Source organism: Colossoma macropomum, unplaced genomic scaffold (assembly GCF_904425465.1).
Source record: "Colossoma macropomum unplaced genomic scaffold, Colossoma_macropomum, whole genome shotgun sequence".
NCBI classification, from domain to species: domain Eukaryota; kingdom Metazoa; phylum Chordata; class Actinopteri; order Characiformes; family Serrasalmidae; genus Colossoma; species Colossoma macropomum.
Genome location: NW_023494785.1, coordinates 2259006 through 2278804, shown reverse-complemented (window position 1 = coordinate 2278804; position 19799 = coordinate 2259006). Strand labels below are relative to the sequence as shown.

Genomic DNA, 19799 nt, shown 5'->3' with positions numbered 1-19799 from the left:
TAACTGTAAAAAAAAATCAGTTTTAACTGAATATAACACTATTTTAACTATCAAATCAGTTCTAACTGAATATAACACTATTTTAAATATAGAAAAATCAGTTTTAACTGAATATAACTACTTTAACTGTATCAGATCTATCTTTATTGTATATAACACTTTAAACTGTATTAAATCAGTTTAAACTGAATATAACACTATTTTAAATATAGAAAAATCAGTTTTAACTGAATATAACTACTTTAACTGTATCAGATCTATCTTTATTGTATATAACACTTTAAACTGTAAAAAATCAGTTTTAACTGAATATAACACTATTTTAACTACCAAATCAGTTTTAATTGTATATAACACTGTTTTAACTGTATTAAATTAGTTTTTTACAGTATATAACACTGTTTTAACTGTATTAAGTTTTAACCGAATTTAACACAATTTTAACTATACTACATCCACTCATACCAGCACAACACACAATAACACTCCACCACCATGTCAGTGTTACTGCAGTGCTGAGAACGATCCACCACCCAAATAGTACCTGCTCTGTGAGGGTCCATGGGGGTCCTGACCACTGAAGAACAGGGTAAAAGGGGGCTAACAAAGTACGCAGAGAAACAGATGGACTACAGTCTGTAACTGTAGAACTACAAAGTGCACCTATATAGTAAGTGGAGCTGATAAAATGGACAATGAGCGTAGAAACAGGGAGGTGGTCAGAATGTTATGCCTGATGGGTGTATACCGAATAGATCCAAGTTCATTTCACTTTCCTAGGTAGCATTTTTTTTGCTGTACAGTTTAACAAAACAAATAAAACTGTTAAAAACTCTAATAAATGTGCTGGTTAGGAAGACATTAGATATTCCTTTAAGTTTGTGGTTGCTAAGTGAAGCTGGTCAGCAGGTGTGGCCTGTGATCACAGTAACGCGGCTGTGTTTATGGAGACGCCGGTACAGCAGGAGATGGACGCTGAGGGAAAAGTGAGCTCAGCTAATGAGCTTAAAGAACACATCCGCCTTCTGACCCAAGAGAACGTAAGATCATCTCATTATTTGAAACCTTTTTACTCTGAATGAGGCCTGTTTGACTCTCACTGATAAACAAAACACTACATCACTTTAAGAGCTGTTGGTTTGTCACTGAGACTGGACTGAGACCCAGAGGCATGGAGAGTAGTTTAGTCCTCCTGCTGTGAAATAATGACAACGGTAAAAGTATCTTTCAGAAAAACAGCTTCAGTAGAAGTACAAAAGTAAACCTACTGAAGTACTGAGTAACATGAAGAACTGCAGTGACACTTATGAGTCCATCCTGCATCTCTGAGCTCAGGAACTGAAGATTGTTAGTCTTTTTATCTTACCTTTTTGGATCCGTCTGGTCCAAAATCAAACACTAAAGCTACAGAGTGAGAGGAGAGATCAGCAGTAAAGCAGAACAGGAGCTGAACCAGCACAGCAGAACCACATTAAACCCAGAAAAGAGAACTAGAACTGAGTGTTACTGACTTAAATGGGACTTAAGAAAAAATACTCACTAATAACTGACTCACTTGGATCACCACTAGATCCATATTAAAGGGGGACTTCACCTATTTTTCAAAATGTCTGGATAATTAAATGATTCAGATGTAAACAGAGTCATTCAGAGTGGTTTGGTGTGAAACGCTCTGTTCTAGATAAACTTACAGAGTCAGAACTGTTCACAGTGGTGGTTATAGGAACCAGACGTCCCCCTCTAAAAGCTCCCTCACAGAAAGTTCCTACATGAAATGGTTATGAATTCACTGCCTGATGACTGAGACACTGTTTTATGATAGTTTTGTGATAAAGTTTGGCCGAAAACACATTTTAATTAAATTATTTGAGTCCATTCATGGTGGAGGAATATATGAAGGGCGCTGTGAGGCAAAATAGTCCGGTGGGCCTTGTGTTTGACACACGGGATCTGGTCCTTAAAGTCTGTGTAAATGTGGAATCATAACTCCTTTGTCCGTATCATGACCGAAACAAGCTATTATTGATTAATACAACAGTCATTGATTTTCTAGGGGAGATTAAAGGAAAAGAAGAATATAATCTTTTAAATGATGTGATGAATCAGACTATGTTCATATTCTATTTTACTGTTTTCCTTGAGGTCCATATATGACCCTTGTATGATTTTATGTTTCATAATTCCTTTTCACATGTGCCTTTAAGACTGACATATGTAAAAGAGCTTTGTTCTGATTGGCTACTTTGTATCGAGCCTTACTCAAAAAGCACTCAGAGCTGAAACACTCCTTTTAACTTCAGTGTGAGTGGGCGGAGCTAAACTGCTGCAGGCTGAATAGGCGGATATATGACATCGCAAAAACAACGAATTTAAAGTGGCCTGTTTTTGCAGCTTAGTTTCCATTTCTGGACTGAGAAATGGACAGTAAGTTTTGAAGCTTTAACAATGTTTACATAGTAAATTAAACTTTTATTTTGAGAAAGTGAGAAAAACCCTGTTTTCCATGATTTGGGCCCTTTAAAATGATCAGGGACTCAAACCAACAAGGTGAAAAAGGCCATTTTGATTTCAGGTTGACTGTATTAAACCTGTTCAGTGCATGTTACTCCATCATAATTCAGATTTCAGAGCATTTCTCAGTGACAGACTCTCATTGTAATACGATGTGCCAGTTCCATGGCGAAGTTTAAGGCTGTGGTGTGATGTTTGCAGGTGCAGTTACGCAGCAAACTGGGCTCCTTCCAGAGTAAAGTGGCTCAACAGGCCTCCTCCACCAGAGACCTGTCCAACAAACTAGTGCAGAGTGAGGAGGACAAGCTGAAGGTGGGCTTTGGATGAGTCATTTAACCCTCGGAGCTGTTAATGTACAACCCCAAATCCAAAAATATTGGGACAGTGTGTGAAATTCCAAGAAAAAACAGAAAGCAGTGATCATAAATTCTGTTTTATCTGTATTAAATTGAAAATGGTACAAAAACACAGTATTTTTAAATCTACTTATATTATTATTCATTATTTCAACATAGATGGTTAAGATGTAAACAGAGTCATTCAGAGTGGTTTGGTGTGAAACGCTCTGTTCTAGAGAAACTTACAGAGTCAGAACTGTTCACAGTGGTGGTGATAGGAACCAGACGTCCACCTCTAAAAGCTCCCTCACAGAAAGTTCCTACATGAAATGGTTATGAATTCACTGCCTGATGACTGAGACACTGTTGTATGATAGTTTTGTGATAAAGTTTGGCTTCAATTGTATTTTAATCTGTTTATTTTGATTCATTCATGGTGGAGGGATACATGCAGGGCACTGTGAGGAAAAATAGTCCCCAAAGAAAACTTATTATTTCAGATTTTCCACTATTTTCCATCATCAACATTCCATATAAACTCAGAAGACTCGTCTAGGTTCACTGGTGGTTCTGGATAGTAAATAAAATGTCTATATTTGTGTTGTAGTCATGGCGACCCCTGGTTCCTATCACCACCACTGTAAAGACATCTGAACCAATTCACACCAAACCGCTCTGAATGACTTTATTATTGTTCCCCTTTAAGGTTGTGTGTGTGTTCCTGTTGAATACATGATCATGTGTGTGTTGCAGATCTCCAGAGATCTCGTGGATTCACAGATTGAAGCCAATAAAGTGAAAGAGAAATATGAGGAAGAGATATTTGAGCTGCAGAATAAGGTAACACACGCACACACACACACACACACGCACACACACACACACACACACACACACACACACACACACACACACACACACTGAAGGCCAAAGTATGGAAGCTGAAGCACTGTTCTGTAATTGTCCTTTGTTTTATGTTTTCCTTTGAAGTCCACTAACAATGTTTATGTGAGTTTATTACCAAAAACCATCATGATTCATTTTTATGACCCTTTTCAAACCTCTTTTTATACTTAAAACAGGCTGCTTTTGTTACTGTTCCTTTCAGACTGATGTATGTAAATGACCTCTGTTCTGATTGGCTGCCCTGCAATGTGCCTAATTCAAAAAACAGTGCTGTATGATACAGATACTGTATGAATAGGACATTAGTAAATCATTAATACTCACTTTAATCAATGATGGCAGCTTAGAACATATTGTGAATTATGCACCAATTACTGTAAATTATTCAATAATTAATGTGAATTATTCAGTACGTACTGTGACTATTTACTAATTATTGTATATTATTCAATAATTAATATTAATTATTTAGTACCTGCTGTGACTTATTAACTTATTACTGTAAGTTATTCACTAATTACTATTATTCATTACCTGCTGTGACTTATTCACCAATTACTGTAAATTACTCAATAATTACTATTAATTATTCAGTACCTACTGTGAATATTCATTAATAACTGTAAATTACTCAATAATTACTACCAATTATTCAGTGCCTACTGTAAATTATTCAATAATGAAAATGAATTATTCAGTATCTGTTGTGAATTATTTACTTATTAATGCAAATTATTCAGTAATTAATATGAATTATGCAGTATCTGCTGTGATTTATTCACTAATTGATGTAAATTATTCAGTAATTACTAATGATTATTTAGTAGCTACTATTTTCTATGAATATTTGAGTAATTAGTATAAATGTTTCCATAACAACTATAAATTATACAGTGTCTACTATAAATTATTCTGCAACCACTATGAATTATTCAAAAACTACTATATTATTCAGCATCTAATATGAATTATTCAGTGTCTACTATGAATTAATCAGGATCTACTGTGAGTTATTCAGTGTTTACTATGAATTATTCACAAACTAATATAAATTATTCAGTTAATAATTATATAATTGTGACTGCAAATTTACATTATACTAAATTTACATTCATACTAAATGAAAAACATTCAGGTATAAATTACAACATAAGTACAGCATTACCTACAGCACACCTGTCCTTCATAAACTCCGCCTCTGCTCAGGTGCTGTCCCAGGACGGCGTGATTTCGTCTGTGGAGGCGGAGTGCGAGCGGCTGAAGCTGGAGGCCGAGTCCCTGAGGGCGGAGTTAGCGGTCACTCGGGGTCAGGGCCGAGAGCTGGAGGAGGAGTACACAGCCCTGAAGAGTAACTTCCTGAGTGTGAGCGAGGCTCTGGAGCGGGAGATCACGCACTCAGACGAGCTGAGCGAAGAGCTGCTGACGCTCGCACACACACACGACACACTGCTGCGCGAGAGACAGCGCGCACACAAACACACACTCGAGGTGGAGAGGGTCCGAGCGCTGCTCAGCAGGGTCTCGCACCACAGAGTCAGGGTGAGGGACGCATTCTGTCCGCAGGTCACATATGAAACTGCTGCATCAACCTAAACGTGAGTTTAATAGGCCGTGTGAGACAGAGACGAGACAGAGTCCAAATAATGTCGAGACAGAGACGAGACCGAGTCCAAATGATGTCGAGACAGAGACGAGACCGAGTCCAAATTATGTCGAGACAAAAACGAGACCGAGTCCAAAGGATGTCGAGACAGAGACGAGACAAAATCCAAATGATGTCGAGACAGAGACAAAACCGAGTCCAAAGAATTTTGAGACAGCGATGAGACAGTCCAAATGATGTTGAGACAGAGATAATGAGACCAAGACCAAGTCATGAGACCAAGTCCAAATGATGTCGAGACAGAGACAAGACCGAGTCCAATGATGTCGAGACAGAGACGAGACCGAGTCCAAAGGATGTCGAGACAGAGACGAGACAAAATCCAAATGATGTCGAGACAGAGACAAAACCGAGTCCAAAGGATGTCGAGACAGAGACGAGACAAAATCCAAATGATGTCGAGACAGAGACAAAACCGAGTCCAAAGAATTTTGAGACAGCGATGAGACAGTCCAAATGATGTTGAGACAGAGATAATGAGACCAAGACCAAGTCATGAGACCAAGTCCAAATGATGTCGAGACAGAGACAAGACCGAGTCCAATGATGTCGAGACAGAGACGAGACCGAGTCCAAAGGATGTCGAGACAGAGACGAGACAAAATCCAAATGATGTCGAGACAGAGACAAAACCGAGTCCAAAGGATGTCGAGACAGAGATGAGACAGAAACACCAGTGCATTAAAGCCTCATTACAAAGACTACTGACCATCTGAGAGAGTGGAGCTATGGACGGTTTAGGTTAAATGCATTAAAAGGTAGTGTTGTAGTCAAGACCACAAGAGGTGAGTCCTTTGTAGTGGTTTAGGTTGAGACAAGAGTGAGACTGATAAGGATTTTAAGAATATTAAAATAAAAAAAAACTGAAAGTCATTTGTAGTTCATTTTACTTTAATTATCGGTAGTTATACATGATAAAAATGAATAATAATACTATATCTTATAATACAATTAGTGATACAATTATTATAGTAAAACATATTACAAACGCACAATTTTATATTTTGTAAAAACACCTGCCCTTAGCTAGACTACAGAGCAATTTCAGAGTCCAACTTACCCCGAGACCAAGTCCAAATGATGTCGAGGCTGAAATGAGACTGAGTCCAAATGGTGTTGAGGCTGAGACAAGTCTGAGTCCAAATGATGTTGAGGCTGAGACAAGTCTCAGTCCAAATGATGTTGAGACAGACGAGAGCGAGTCCAAATGATGTTGAGGCTGAGACAAGTCTCAGTCCAAATGATGTTGAGGCTGAGACAAGTCTGAGTCCAAATGATGTTGATGATGTTGAGACTGAGACGAGACTGAGTCCTAATGATGTTGAGACTGAGACAAGTCTGAGTCCAAATGATGCTGAGGCTGAGACAAGTCTGAGTCCAAATGATGCTGAGGCTGAGACAAGTCTGAGTCCAAATGATGTTGAGACTGAGACGAGACTGAGTCCAAATGATGTTGAGACAGAGACAGAGTCCAAATGATGTTGAGACTGAGACAAGTCTGAGTCCAAATGGTGTCGAGACAGAGACGAGAGCGAGTCCAAATGGTGTCGAGACAGAGATGAGAGCGAGTCCAAATGGTGTTGAGGCTGAGACAAGTCTCAGTCCAAATGATGCTGAGGCTGAGACAAGTCTGAGTCCAAATGATGTTGAGACGAGACTGAGTTTACGGTCTTGAGCGTGAGATCAGACTCGAGTAATCCAACGCTGTTACAAGCATCAAAATAATTAGTGGCATCACTAATTAAAGCACATATTCACACTTCCTGCCTGCATGTTCTCTGATTGGCTGTGTTCTGTTTCAGCCGGAGGAGCTGAGCCGAGGTCCGTTTGCAGATAAACACACCAACACTCAGCCTGTAAGAACACTCATGCTTTTTGTATCTGTGGTGTCTGTGTGCAGCTGATAAATGTGCTGTTGGTTCCAAACGCCGGGGCTTAATCTGTGGTACAACACTGAGTAGAGATGGATCAAAGGTCAAAGAAAAGATGAGTGCTTCAGAGACTCAGCTCAGCGAGCCTGTTTTAACATGCGTTTCGTGTCCGGATCGTATCCGGATAAACTTTGGCCAGATTCTGTTTACACTTTTCACTAAAATGCATCCCCAGTGTGACCAGATGAGAACTGTATTTGACTTTTCCCACATAAAAAACACATCAGCACATTCGCTGTGTCTGTTTTACTTCTGTTTATTTCTCCTGGTTATGATACGACTTTGCAAGCCTTGCTTAGACGCTTTCATCGGCCTTGGGTGCATGAAGGCTGTTGGTTTGTGTCTAATTCAGCCTCGCGTATCCTCCGTCATTCGTTTCATTCTTTACTGTCTCACCTGATAGTCGGCGCCTGGCAGACGCATTTCCACTCTTGTGATTGTTACAGATACGAAAACACTCTGTTTACAGTCATGTTAAATCCGTCTCTGACCACCTCCAAACGTGGTTTGAGTGATCAGATATAATCCGATCATAAATGCGTCCTGAGGGTGTTTACATGGCTTTTATTGGGGTCAAGCGAAAAATCCGAACGTGATCGGGTCACTGAAAACGCATGTTGATGTAATGTGTGAACAGGCCCAGGGTGTGCTGTCCGAATAACAATCTACATGATTTTTAGCTCAATTTTAACCCCAGTTTGCCCCTTTCAATAAATTTTCACACAAATCAAAAGTGGTTTTCCACAGACTGGAGCTCGGTCAGAAGCAATCGTCTAAGTAGATGATCATCGAGTGTGCGCACCCTCACAACAAAAAAAAATAACTATAACTGTAAATTCTGTAAAACGTGTTGTAAAAGACTGTCACCCAAAATTTTATATATATATCAATCATTCATTCAAAGTATTTATTTAGGTTGAACAAAACTATTTAATTTATTTTTAATTAAGATCTAAAGAGCAAAAAGACTTACAGTGTGCAAAGAGCAGAAAGAGAAAACTGTAAAACACACAGTGTGACTGTTTTACAGTCCGGTGGGTTTAGTTTGGTGAAGTTATGTGCTTAATTCATCTGCATGTGTACATGTATTAATATCTTCTAGGGGATCCAGAATGAGCTGAGGGAGGAGCTAGAGAGGATGAGGAGGAGTTATGAAGAACAGCAAAGACGACTGGAGGAGAAAATGTGAGACTCAGTCGCTGCAGTAGATTTACCCTGATGGTGTTTATCTTTTTGGCCTATGAAAAAGTTAGAGCACAACTTATATTTCATGTTTTATTTCTTTGTCTAATATGTAAAAAAAGACAATTTTACACAAAAATGTGCAGAAAAATGCCAGATTTAAATGTGTTCCCGTTTAGAGGGTGGGTTAACTTTTTTAAAAAATGTCATCTTTATGTTCAAAGTTTTGCGTAAGAAAACATACAGATCATAACTCTTGATTCTGCACACCTGTGACTGAGATTCTCATTGTCTCAGAGTGTCTATGGGAAAAGATCTGCAGGAGAATAAGAGAGCGATCCGCAACACACAGCAGGAGCTAGCCCAGCAGTCAGCCGTGAGTACACACACACACACACACACACACACACTCACACACACACATACACACACATACACACACACCCACACATACATACACACACACACATACACACACACACACACCCACACACACACACACACACACATACACACATACACACACATACGGGTCATTCTACAGAAACGCCCATTTTTGTGTCCCTAGCGTTTACAGATATATTACACTTGAAAAACATGTTAGGGTTACAATTTATTTCCATTTTAAAATAAAACAATACGTTATTTTAACAGTTACAGCTTCTTGAGCCAATAATGGTTTTAAATCAATTATCTAGAATTCCAAGCACCACAGAAGAGCTCGTCCTCACAGTCATGTGTAAAAGCTGAGGCCATATTTTGAAGAAAAAAAACACATTTTTCTACAATTTTAACTACAATAATCTATACAGGACTATGAAATATATGATTTAAATGACATAAATTAAACAAATGGCAAATAAATATTATAAAATACATAATGAAAGCTGTGGTCCCCAGGAGTCGTGTCACTGGTGTTACTGCGTAACAAAAATCTCTTATTTTGGAATAAAAGTCACACTGATGACATCACTCAACTTCCTTTTACCTGTTTTCTGAGGATCTATGAAGAAAAGCGCATGGTGAGTCCACTGTGTCTTTCAGTTATCAGAGATTTTCTCATTTAGCTCATGATTTCATATGAAGCTTTTAGCTGAAGTCACTGGTGTGACCGACTTTGTGACCGGCCGTTTTGTAAAATACATTGTTCATTAAAAATGTCTCTGGTGTTTCCTTTATTATGTGTAACACCAATGAGGATCGGTAACACCAGTGACTCCTATGGAGAGATAGAAAAGTGGACGTTTCTGTAGAATGACCCATACATATAGTGTGAGAATTGGCCTTTTGTAGAAAGAGTTCAGCAGACAGTCAGTTTTACCCAGTTTCCCCAGATTTTTTCGATCAGCCAAGACATGTTTGCTTCAATAATTTTGCACTGAAGCTACGAGGCTTATGTGGCTAATAAGTACTGGAAGCTTATGTACACCAATTAGCACACATTTACCTTTAAAACTGGACAAACGTATGGACAAAACTCAGACTTCTACATGGCTACTACTGTTTTAGCTGTGCTAATGAACTTTAGTCCACAGCTGAGACTGAAATTGACCCCCACACTCATAAACCCTCCCTCAGTAGTACTGCGCTATATAACATACACTATACTGAGTGCTGGTTGGTTGGCGAGCGGAGCATCTCATTGGCTGTTCGCCCTCACTGACATCATGAACATACATGAGGCGCCGTTTTAACCTCCTATAACTGGAGTTTAAAAGCTCTTAAAAATATAATGTTAGTGTTAAAATGTTCTATGCTGCTCTTTGTTCAGGAAATAAATGTATTATTTTATATTAAAAATGTTTAAGCACTTATGAACAATGATTTTGCTCAAATGCTCCATCTTAACCCATTCATTTTGGACTCGCTCGAGAGCGCCCTCTAACGTTTGAGAAACCCGGAAGTCATACTAAGTCATAATTCTCCTCTCTACAAGTTCTCTGATCAGCATTAGACAGACTCAGTAATTCCTCATCTACACAAAACCCAGAACACAGTCACGGGCTAGCCCCACCTTCAGAATAAGAGTCCTTGCAGAAGAACACGCTGAATAAATACTGCAGAACTATTACCTAAAAATGAACACGCACGTGTTATTGAACACACTATAACAGTCACTAGTGTCCTAAAACGCAGATAGGAGTCACAGGTGTGTCAGAGACCACATAAATACATCTGTTAGATATTACAGAACAGCTCCACACAGTTTGAGGAAAGTGTATAATGATTTAGACATAAAATTAGCGCCATGCTAATTGGTGGGTATAGGCTTCCATTACTTGTTAGCTACTTTAGCCTCGTAGTTCCAGTATAAAATTAAAGAAGCAAACATAAGACACCGAACACGTCGTGGCCGGTCAACTAAATGTGGAGATTAAGGGAGAATCTGTGGACTCTTCTGCCAAACTGTTACTTCATCTGATTACAGTTTCTTGTTCTGCTGGTTGTGATGTGCCTCTTAAAGAGCTCTCCCTGAGCTGTCTGTTAGCAGCTTTCCACCAGGGGGCGCTGCTGTATCATTTACGTGTCTGATTGTTTGTGTGAAGGCTCTGATTAGCTCTCAGTTCCAGCTGAAGGAGGTGGAGGCTGAAAACTCCAAACTGCAGAATCACCTGAAGGAGATCAACCAGGAGTACAGAGCACGACTCACGCACTACATACACGACGTCACGGTACACACACACACACACACACACACACACACACACACACACACACACACACACCCTGATCAAAGGCATCTTTTATTGATTTCTTGAAGTGAAAAGAGCTAAACACAACCTCCGCACACTGTGCTTTAAAAATAAAAATGTTTTTGTAAATATTGATGTTCTGTTTTTTTTATATTTGATTAACTTGAAATACAAAAAAATAAATACTATTTGTGTCATGCAAATCAGTACTACCAATTCAGTACTTAGTAAGACCCCTTTTGGCAGATATCACAGCTTGCAAATGCTTTTTGTAGCCAGCTAGTAGTCTCTCTGTTTCTGTTTTAGGAATTTTCTCCCCCTCTTCCTTGGGGAACGCTTGTAGTTTAGCAGTATCCTTTGCACACGCAGCATGTTTAGGATCTACCCACAGATTTTCGATGATGTTCAGGTCAGGGGGGCTGTGAGGAACATTCGAAAAGCCTCAGCTTAGGTCTCTTTAAGTAGTTCAGTGTTGGATTTTGAGGTGTGTTTTGGATCATTGTCCTGTTGTGGACGGCAGCTTCTTTTCAGCTTCAGCTTTTTTCACTGACTGTGTCAAATTTGATTCCATAATATGCAGATATTTAGTGGAATTCATTCTGTATCTGAGAGTTTTCTAGTCTTCCAGATTTTGCTTTGACTGCCACCGATTTGTCTTGCTTTTAGGGCATCAGGGAGTTTCCTTTTGTAGCTAATTTATTAGGTGTCTGAACTGCTGTACATGCAACAATTATTATTTATATAATAGTAATTTACATAATTAATATTTATGCTTGAAATATTTTTTAAAATAATTTCAGCTAATCAAGTATAAAGTTACCACGCATAAACATCTGCAGAAAAATGTTATTTGTAGTTTGTTGCAGAGGTTGTTTTTACTGCTTTTCACTGCAAAAGTAACATGCACACAGGTCAGTCTTTCACACACACAGGTCAGTTTGTTTACACAGTCATGCTGTAATACATGCAGAATACAATATGATGCAATACGATAGACTTTATTGTCAGATTTCTCTGAAAGTTGTCTTGCATCACAGTGGGTCCACTGAGGGAAGGTGGTGGGGGGGAAGGTTTCAAAGACAGACAAACAGTCAATAACATAACACACAACAAATCCCAACAATACAAATTTCACCATCCCAAATTCCACAATGCTCTGCACTACCCCCTGAGAAGTCTGAGTCAAAGTCAAGTCAAAGTTTATTTATATAGCACTTTTTACAGCAGGTGTTGTCACAAAGCAGCTTTGCAGAAAAATCCACGTCCGGGCCCCCATGAGCGTCGCCAATGGTGACAGTGGCAAGGAAAAACTCCCTAAGAGCAAGAAGAAGAAACCTTGAGAGGAACCAAGACTCAAAAGGGGAACCCATCCTCCTCTGGTCGACACCGGATAGTAAACAGCATTAGAATAAAATATTAGAAAACAAACGGGGAAAAACAGGCAGAGCAATGGTTAATTAGATTAGTTTCACCCTATAGCACATGCGATTAATCAGACAAAATACTACACACTAATCTTTTCATTCTTTTCTATAGGCTGTGGTAAAACCATCCTCCACAGACTGACCTACAATCTTGTGACAAATTTATATCAATCTAAGCAATCTTGACAGTAGTTTCACCAAAAGACAACTATACCACACATTATTGCATCACACTCTGGATTACTGTAGTGTAAAATAAAAATAAAATCAATTATTGGCTCCCAAAAAGTTTTCTAGTGTCAGCTAGAAAACGTCAAAAGTTTATGTTGCATCAAAATGTCGACATATCTGTCAGAGTCAATGGTGCTTTCACAGATATGCAGGTTGCCACTAATACCCACCACACCAAGACAGATGCTGGATTTAGCACTTTACACTGGTAACAATCTGGATGGTCCTTTTCTTCTTTGGTTTAGAGAACACAACGTCCATTACTTCCATAATCAAGCTGAAAGGTCGACTCATCAGACCACAGTACACATTTCCACTGAGCATCAGTCTATTTCAGATGAGCTCGAGCCCAGAGAAGTCGGCAGCGTTTTTGGACATTGTTGATATGTTATGCACTGTTGAGGCTGAAATACCTGAAAGCCTTGCGGTCACTCATTGAGGAACTTTGTTATTAAACTGTTGGATTATTTGCTGATATATTTTTTGGTAAAGTAGTGAGCCAAACTGGCACATCAAGGACTTGACCTTGATTGCATCACCTGTTAAAGATATTTTAAAGGATATTATATGTCCTTAGTCTTTAATTTCCTCTGTCCCAAAAATTTTGAAACAGGTTGCAGGCATCGATGTGGGTGTATATTTACAAACATATTGTACTATTCAGGTTTAAAGGCAGATCAGAATGGATTTACAGATCACTGCTTTCTGTTTTTATGTGCACAAACTGTGCCAACTTTTTTGGAACTGAAGTTTGTAGAACAAGTAGTTTAATTGTAGTTTATTTATTTGTAGTTAATTGATCTCGTCTCCCCTGTGTGTAGGAGTGTGTTCGTGGTGTGGGTGAGGGTGATGTTAGCGCGCGTCTGAAGGAGTTTGTAGACTCTATGCTGAGGGAGGTGAGGGGGTCGTATCGCTCCAGAGAGGAACAGCTAACCAGCACTGTGAAAAACTACCGCAGACGCCTTCAGAAACTCAACAATGCACAACAACAGCTGCTTATTGCATACAGGTACACTTCTATATAGAAACACTCTCAAACACTCAGATGTTATTCACTATAGACTGATTTTCTTGGACATGGGTTAAACCTAGTCTTCAGCTAAGTTTTAATGTCACTGATTCAGTATTAAAAATCCCTTTTAGTCTAGGGTAAGTAATCCTGGTCCAGGAAACCAGTCCTATATGTCTAAAAGCATTCAGACACCTGGTCATATGACTTTTTTACCAAAATCAAGAGTTTGTCTGCCTTTTGTTATCAAGTAAAAAGTAATAATGTAAGGATTTTATTGCGTTCAGCCTCAAGAACATTAGTGAGGTCAGATACTGATGTTGGAGGATTAGTTCTGTATCACAAACGTCACTCCAACTCATCCCAAACGTGTTCAGAAGAGCTTAATCTCTCCACTTTATCCCGAACGTGTTCAATTGAGCTTTATCACTCCAACTCATCCCAAACGTGTTCAGTTGAGCTTAATCTCTCCAACTCATCCCAAATGTGTTCAACTGAGCTTCATCACACCAACTCATCCAAAAGATGTTCAATGGCGCTTCCTCACTCCAACTCATCCCACAGATTTTCAGAAGAGCTTAATTTCTCCAATTTATTCCAAAGGTGTTCAGTGGAGCTCCCTCCCTCCAACTCATCCCAAAGGCGCTCAACAGAACTCCATCACTCCAACTCATCCCAGAGGTGTTCAGTGGTGCTCGATCACTCCAACTCATCCCAGAGGTGTTCATAGGAACTCCGTCACTCCAACTCACCCCCAAGGTGTTCAATGGAGCTTCATCACTCCAACGCATCCCAAAGGTGTTCGGAAGAGCCTAATCTCTCCAACTTATCCCAAAAGTGTTCAATGGAGCTTCATCACTCCAACTCATCTCAAAGGTGTTCAAAAGAGCTAAATTACTCCAACTCATCCTAAAGGTGTTCAGTGGAGCTAGGTTTCTCTTACTCATCCCAAACGGTGGTGCAGTGGGTAGCGCTGTCACCTCACAGCAAGAATGGCCTGGGTTCGATTCCTAGCTGGGCGACCAGGGTCCTTTCTGTGTGGAGTTTGCATGTTCGCCCCGTGTCTGCATGGGTTTCCTCCCACAGTCCAAAGACATGCAGTCAAGCTGACTGGACATGCTAAATTGCCCCTAGGTGTGAGTGTGTGTGTGAATGCATATGTCTGTCTGTCTGCCCTGCGATGGACTGGCGACCTGTCCAGGGTGTATCCTACCTTCCGCCCAATGACAGCTGAGATAGGCTTCAGCACCCCACCGCAACCCAGAAGGATAAGTGGTTTAGATGATGTGTGTGTGTTCAGTGGGGCTCCATCACTCCAACTCATCCCTGAGGTGTCCAGTGGAGCTTCATCACTATAGTGTACTTATTTGTTTTGTATAAAAGACAATTTATTCAAACTGGCCCAAATCTATATCATAACTATATAGGAGGAGAAAAAAACATTGTTACATAGATATGCTAATGAAACATACACCAACAAATATAGAAAGGCTACCTTTAAATAAGTGCAGGTGCATTTTGCCAGAATGCAGCGAGAGCAGATCCTGGCCCGTGCTGACCATGGTCTAGAGGCGGGACCACCTGAGGCCACCTTCAGCCCTGGAGAGTCAGAGATTAGAGGAGAAACTGATAGAGAACTACAGAGGCTGAGAGAGGACAAAGAGAGGCTGGAGAAACAGCTCAGAGCTGCACAGGAGCAGGTGTGTTTACAGATGTGTGTGTGTGTGTGTGCGTGTTTATCGTACAGCACTGCTGATCATATGATCATTTTTATCCTTTAGGTGTCAGTGCTGTCGCAGCCCTCTCAGAGGTAAGTGCTGAGCCGTTTCAGCAGAACATATTTATACTCAAACCTTTTCTAAAACACTGTACCGGTTCTGGCACTTTGAAGCGTTCGTCCGTTTTTTATTCATCATTTTCATGCATGAGATTGCCCAGCAATACAGTGATGTGATACACCGTTAGAAAGCCTGAAATCTCAGGATTTGATTCCAGCAAAACATTTTATAATCCGTTATTCACAGCAGTTACGATCGTCTCATTTGCAAGATAAGTACCAAATAAGCTTAGCAAATCTGTGTGTCCTCATCTTCTAAGCCTCACTGCTCTCCAAGGAGACAACATAATCCAAAACATGTGGTCTGATAACGCGGCAAGAGTCAGAGATCAGTTTAGAGATCTATGAGTCAGGTGGAAATAAACTCCTCCGTTCTAGACTCTGTTACTCTGAGTCAGGAATTCATACAGTTATTCTGATGGCTGGGGAAAATACTTGACAAGGTTGTCTTTCAAACAAGACCAAGATCATGACTGTAGCCCAGAGTATGTGAAAACAGCACCCCCTTTTCTTTGGGTATGCTATTTCAGGCAAAAATGGGGTGACAGTTAACAGGACATATTTTGTTTGTGAAAAATCTAATTTATGCAGTTTTTCCACTCTTATCCCAAATGTAATCAGTCAGCAGAGACGTGTCTGAAATTGTTTCTATTGTTTTAGCACTGGAGCTACAAGGCTAATGTAGCTAACAAGCAATGGAAGCTGACTCCCCACCAATTAGCATGTTGGCAGTAAAAATGGTCAAAATTCAGGCTTATAGTAGGATTGGCTGATATGTCAGATGTTTAATATTAAGATGCTTCAATTTTTTGTACATGAGAAAAAAATAGTAGTGCCGCATTAAAAAAAACAAAAACTTTTTAATAAAAAAATTCACAATATGCACTGCAATAAATCCAATGAAACAGGACTAATTATGCTCTCTTTGTAATGAAACCTGCAGCTGGTCAGTGCTCTTTAAGTACTGCTGTCCACGAAATCCTCAGAAAAGCATATTGTGGTGTAATTTATCACCATAGTGATAAATATCGTCCACCTCGAGCTGCTAATGCTGTTTGTAGCATGCAGCATGCTTTAGTCCATGTTTATAGATGAAGAAGCAATATTCAGACACCAAACATGTCTTGGCTGATTGAGTACACGTGGGGTGATGGCTGAGATAACGTCTGTTAAACGTTTATTAACTGCTGTGCAGACTGAGCGAGGAGGCCTGGACTGACATCAGGAATCAGCTCAGAGACGTCGCCAACACCACACAGGTATCCATGGCAACAAACCTGACCAGTTCCACATGTTTAGACTGACGTTGCCATATCTCCACACGTAATCTACCTGTCTTCTCCTGCAGGAGGGGCAGGAGAGGGAGCGGCTGCAGCTGATCAGCAGGGCGGTGCTGGCGGAGCAGCAGGTGTGTGAGCTGCAGGAGTATGTGGACAATCACCTGGGCAGGTAAAGACAAACCCTCAGACAAAGCTCGTATCTCCAAAATGGTACCTTTACAGGAGAAGGAAAAAACCTTCTTCACTTTTAATGTTAGTCAATGGAACCAGAATTTTTGCCAAGTCATTTTGGGTCGTTTCTTTTGGTCCATTCATCATGAAATTTACACACAATGTAAAGAACAACAGGCATTTTCTAACTATGAAAAAACTGAAAAATGACAAAAATGGAGATATGAGGTTCTTCCAACAGCAGTGATATATAGAGCACTGTGTGAGTGAGTGTGCATGGTGTGTAAATGCGTGCGCATTTGTGTACATATATATATATATATATATATATATATATATACAAATATAGCACGTTTGGAGCAATTTGATAAAGAAATCCAGGGTTTTTTTTAAGATTAAGTGACCCTTATTAGTCCCACAACAGGGAAATTTCACCTCCACATTTAACCCATCTGTGCAGTGAAACACCACACACACACTACTGAACACACACACTAGGGGGCAGTGAGTACACTTGCCCGGAGCGGTGGGCAGCCCTATCCACGGCGCCCGGGGAGCAGTTGGGGGTTAGGTGTCTTGCTCAAGGGCACTTCAGTCATGTGCTGTCGGTTCAGGGGATCAAACCAGCGACCTTCCAGTCACAAGACTGGTTCCCTAACCTCCCACGACTGCCCCCATTCTAAATTACCCTCAATTTAGAAATGAGTCAGGCTGCTACAGGCAAATAGTGGTCACACCACATACTGATGTGGGAATTCTGTTTACGACCTGCCTCCTACCTGCACTCAGTGGCCATTTCATCAGAAACATACATACACATACAAGTATTTGGATGCTTTAACCATTTAACCATTGGTTAAGCTTTAATGAAGTTCTTCAGCTGACTTCATAAAGGGTTGGATTCCTGGTCAGGGATTGAGCCTAGTCCTGGACTACATTTCTGTTTCAATGGAGAATCTCCATTCAGAATGCTGTGTAGTCTATCTGGCAAACTGACCCTAAATTTTTAACAGAATGTTTCAGAGATGAACACTTTCTGGTAGATTCTTATCACTGCTTTCTTTACAGCCCAGATTCAGTTTAGTTTATAGGTAATAGGTATAGGTAAAAAGGTTCATACGATGTAAGACCCTTAATACTTTTTTCATATAAAATCTTTTTTTAGCTTTTTTTACAATTTTCTCCCCAGTTTGGTCATGTCCTATTCCACTCACTAGTAAGATCACCCTCAATCACATAAAAACACCAGCACTAGGTTGGAGGGTGAAGACTAGCACAGGCTTCCTCCAAGTCATACGAAGCGCCACTGCATGTTTTTGATCTGCCACTAATACAACGTCATTGGACAGCTGAACATGCTTGGAGGAGAGCACTAACTCACAGTTCTGTTATGTCAGCTAACAGCTGAAGAGCCAAGGATCAAACTCATGTTCTCCTGATGATAAGGCCAACGTTTAGACGGTTGCGCCATTCAGAAGCCCATATAAACTTTTTATTTTATATTTTTCACCCGAAATAATTACACAGTACTCAGAAAAATACCAACACAGAGCGCCGCTGGTAGGGAAATAAATTTTAATATTAAAGGTGGGCAGGGGCTTCAAAAACTGTAGAAAAAGTAATTTCCATGGAAGTGTTTATTGAGTTCAAAAGCCTTTAATAAACACTGCTGTGGACAAAAAACCTTGTAACATGTCAGGGTTCTCTAAATACTCACAGTTAATCATACATACATCATCTAAACCGCTTATCCTTCTGGGTCGCGGTGGGGTGCTGGAGCCTATCCCAGCTGTCATTGGGCGGAAGGCAGGATAAACTGTGTTACTTACACAGTTAATCAGTCACACTTAATTACACAGAACACTGTTAGAAAAGTTGCTGTGTGGAAGCACAAGGTGGGTGTTTCTAATAAAGTGGTCAGTTAGTGGAAGCACAAGGTGGGTGTTTCTCATAAGGTGGCCAGTGAGCGAAAGCACAAGGTGGGTGTTTCTAATGAAGCGTTTCACAGCTGGAATGAGGTTCTTATGCTGGAATGCAGTATTAAGCTTTCGCCAAATATAACTTTTCTCATTTAAGCCATTAATTTTTTTTTATAACTATATATAACTATGTTAAAATTAATGTTTTTTATAGCTAACTTTATTGAGAAAAAAATGTCAGTACATGTATATCTTCAAACAGAGCAAACAGAAATACAAATTACAGAAACAGTTTGCAAAATTACAGAATTTAATGAATTTACATACGAAATAATATGAAATTGTCTCGCCAGTTAAACCAGTTTCCCACGAGTGTCGATTGTCCTCAGTCTTTTGAGTTAAAAGAGTATTTGTTCAAACACAGTTCCTGTAGGTGTCTCATGTTGCTCAGTTTTAACACATTTTTAGAGAAAAGTTCATTAAAAATTCCACACATTAGACTTTTTACATTAATATCAAATTTCAAACCAACATCTGTCTGTCTTTTCCAGATGTCCTTTGTCTGTGTACAGTGAATGAGGAGGTGTTTGATTGTTTTGTCATCAGCACAGCTGATCATAGGACTTCTTAAGTCGTCACATAACAACAACTCCGTTTAAAGATGCATCTAACTGGTCATTTAGCAACAGATTCCAGCCACCTAA

The 19799-nt window shown here is 39.8% G+C and overlaps 1 protein-coding gene across 1 annotated transcript in view; it reads left to right on the top strand.

Annotated features, from left to right (window-relative positions):
* The first annotated feature begins 968 nt into the window (after positions 1-968).
* Positions 969-19799, top strand: part of ccdc78 (coiled-coil domain containing 78) — a 19736-nt gene continuing 905 nt past the window's right edge. Inside the window, 13 exon segments of the mRNA XM_036577996.1 lie at positions 969-1040; positions 2713-2823; positions 3603-3689; positions 4962-5288; positions 7393-7437; positions 8452-8534; positions 8829-8907; positions 11078-11203; positions 13701-13888; positions 15414-15588; positions 15670-15704; positions 16921-16984; positions 17074-17174. Coding sequence (XP_036433889.1) covers positions 969-1040; positions 2713-2823; positions 3603-3689; positions 4962-5288; positions 7393-7437; positions 8452-8534; positions 8829-8907; positions 11078-11203; positions 13701-13888; positions 15414-15588; positions 15670-15704; positions 16921-16984; positions 17074-17174 — 1493 coding nt within the window.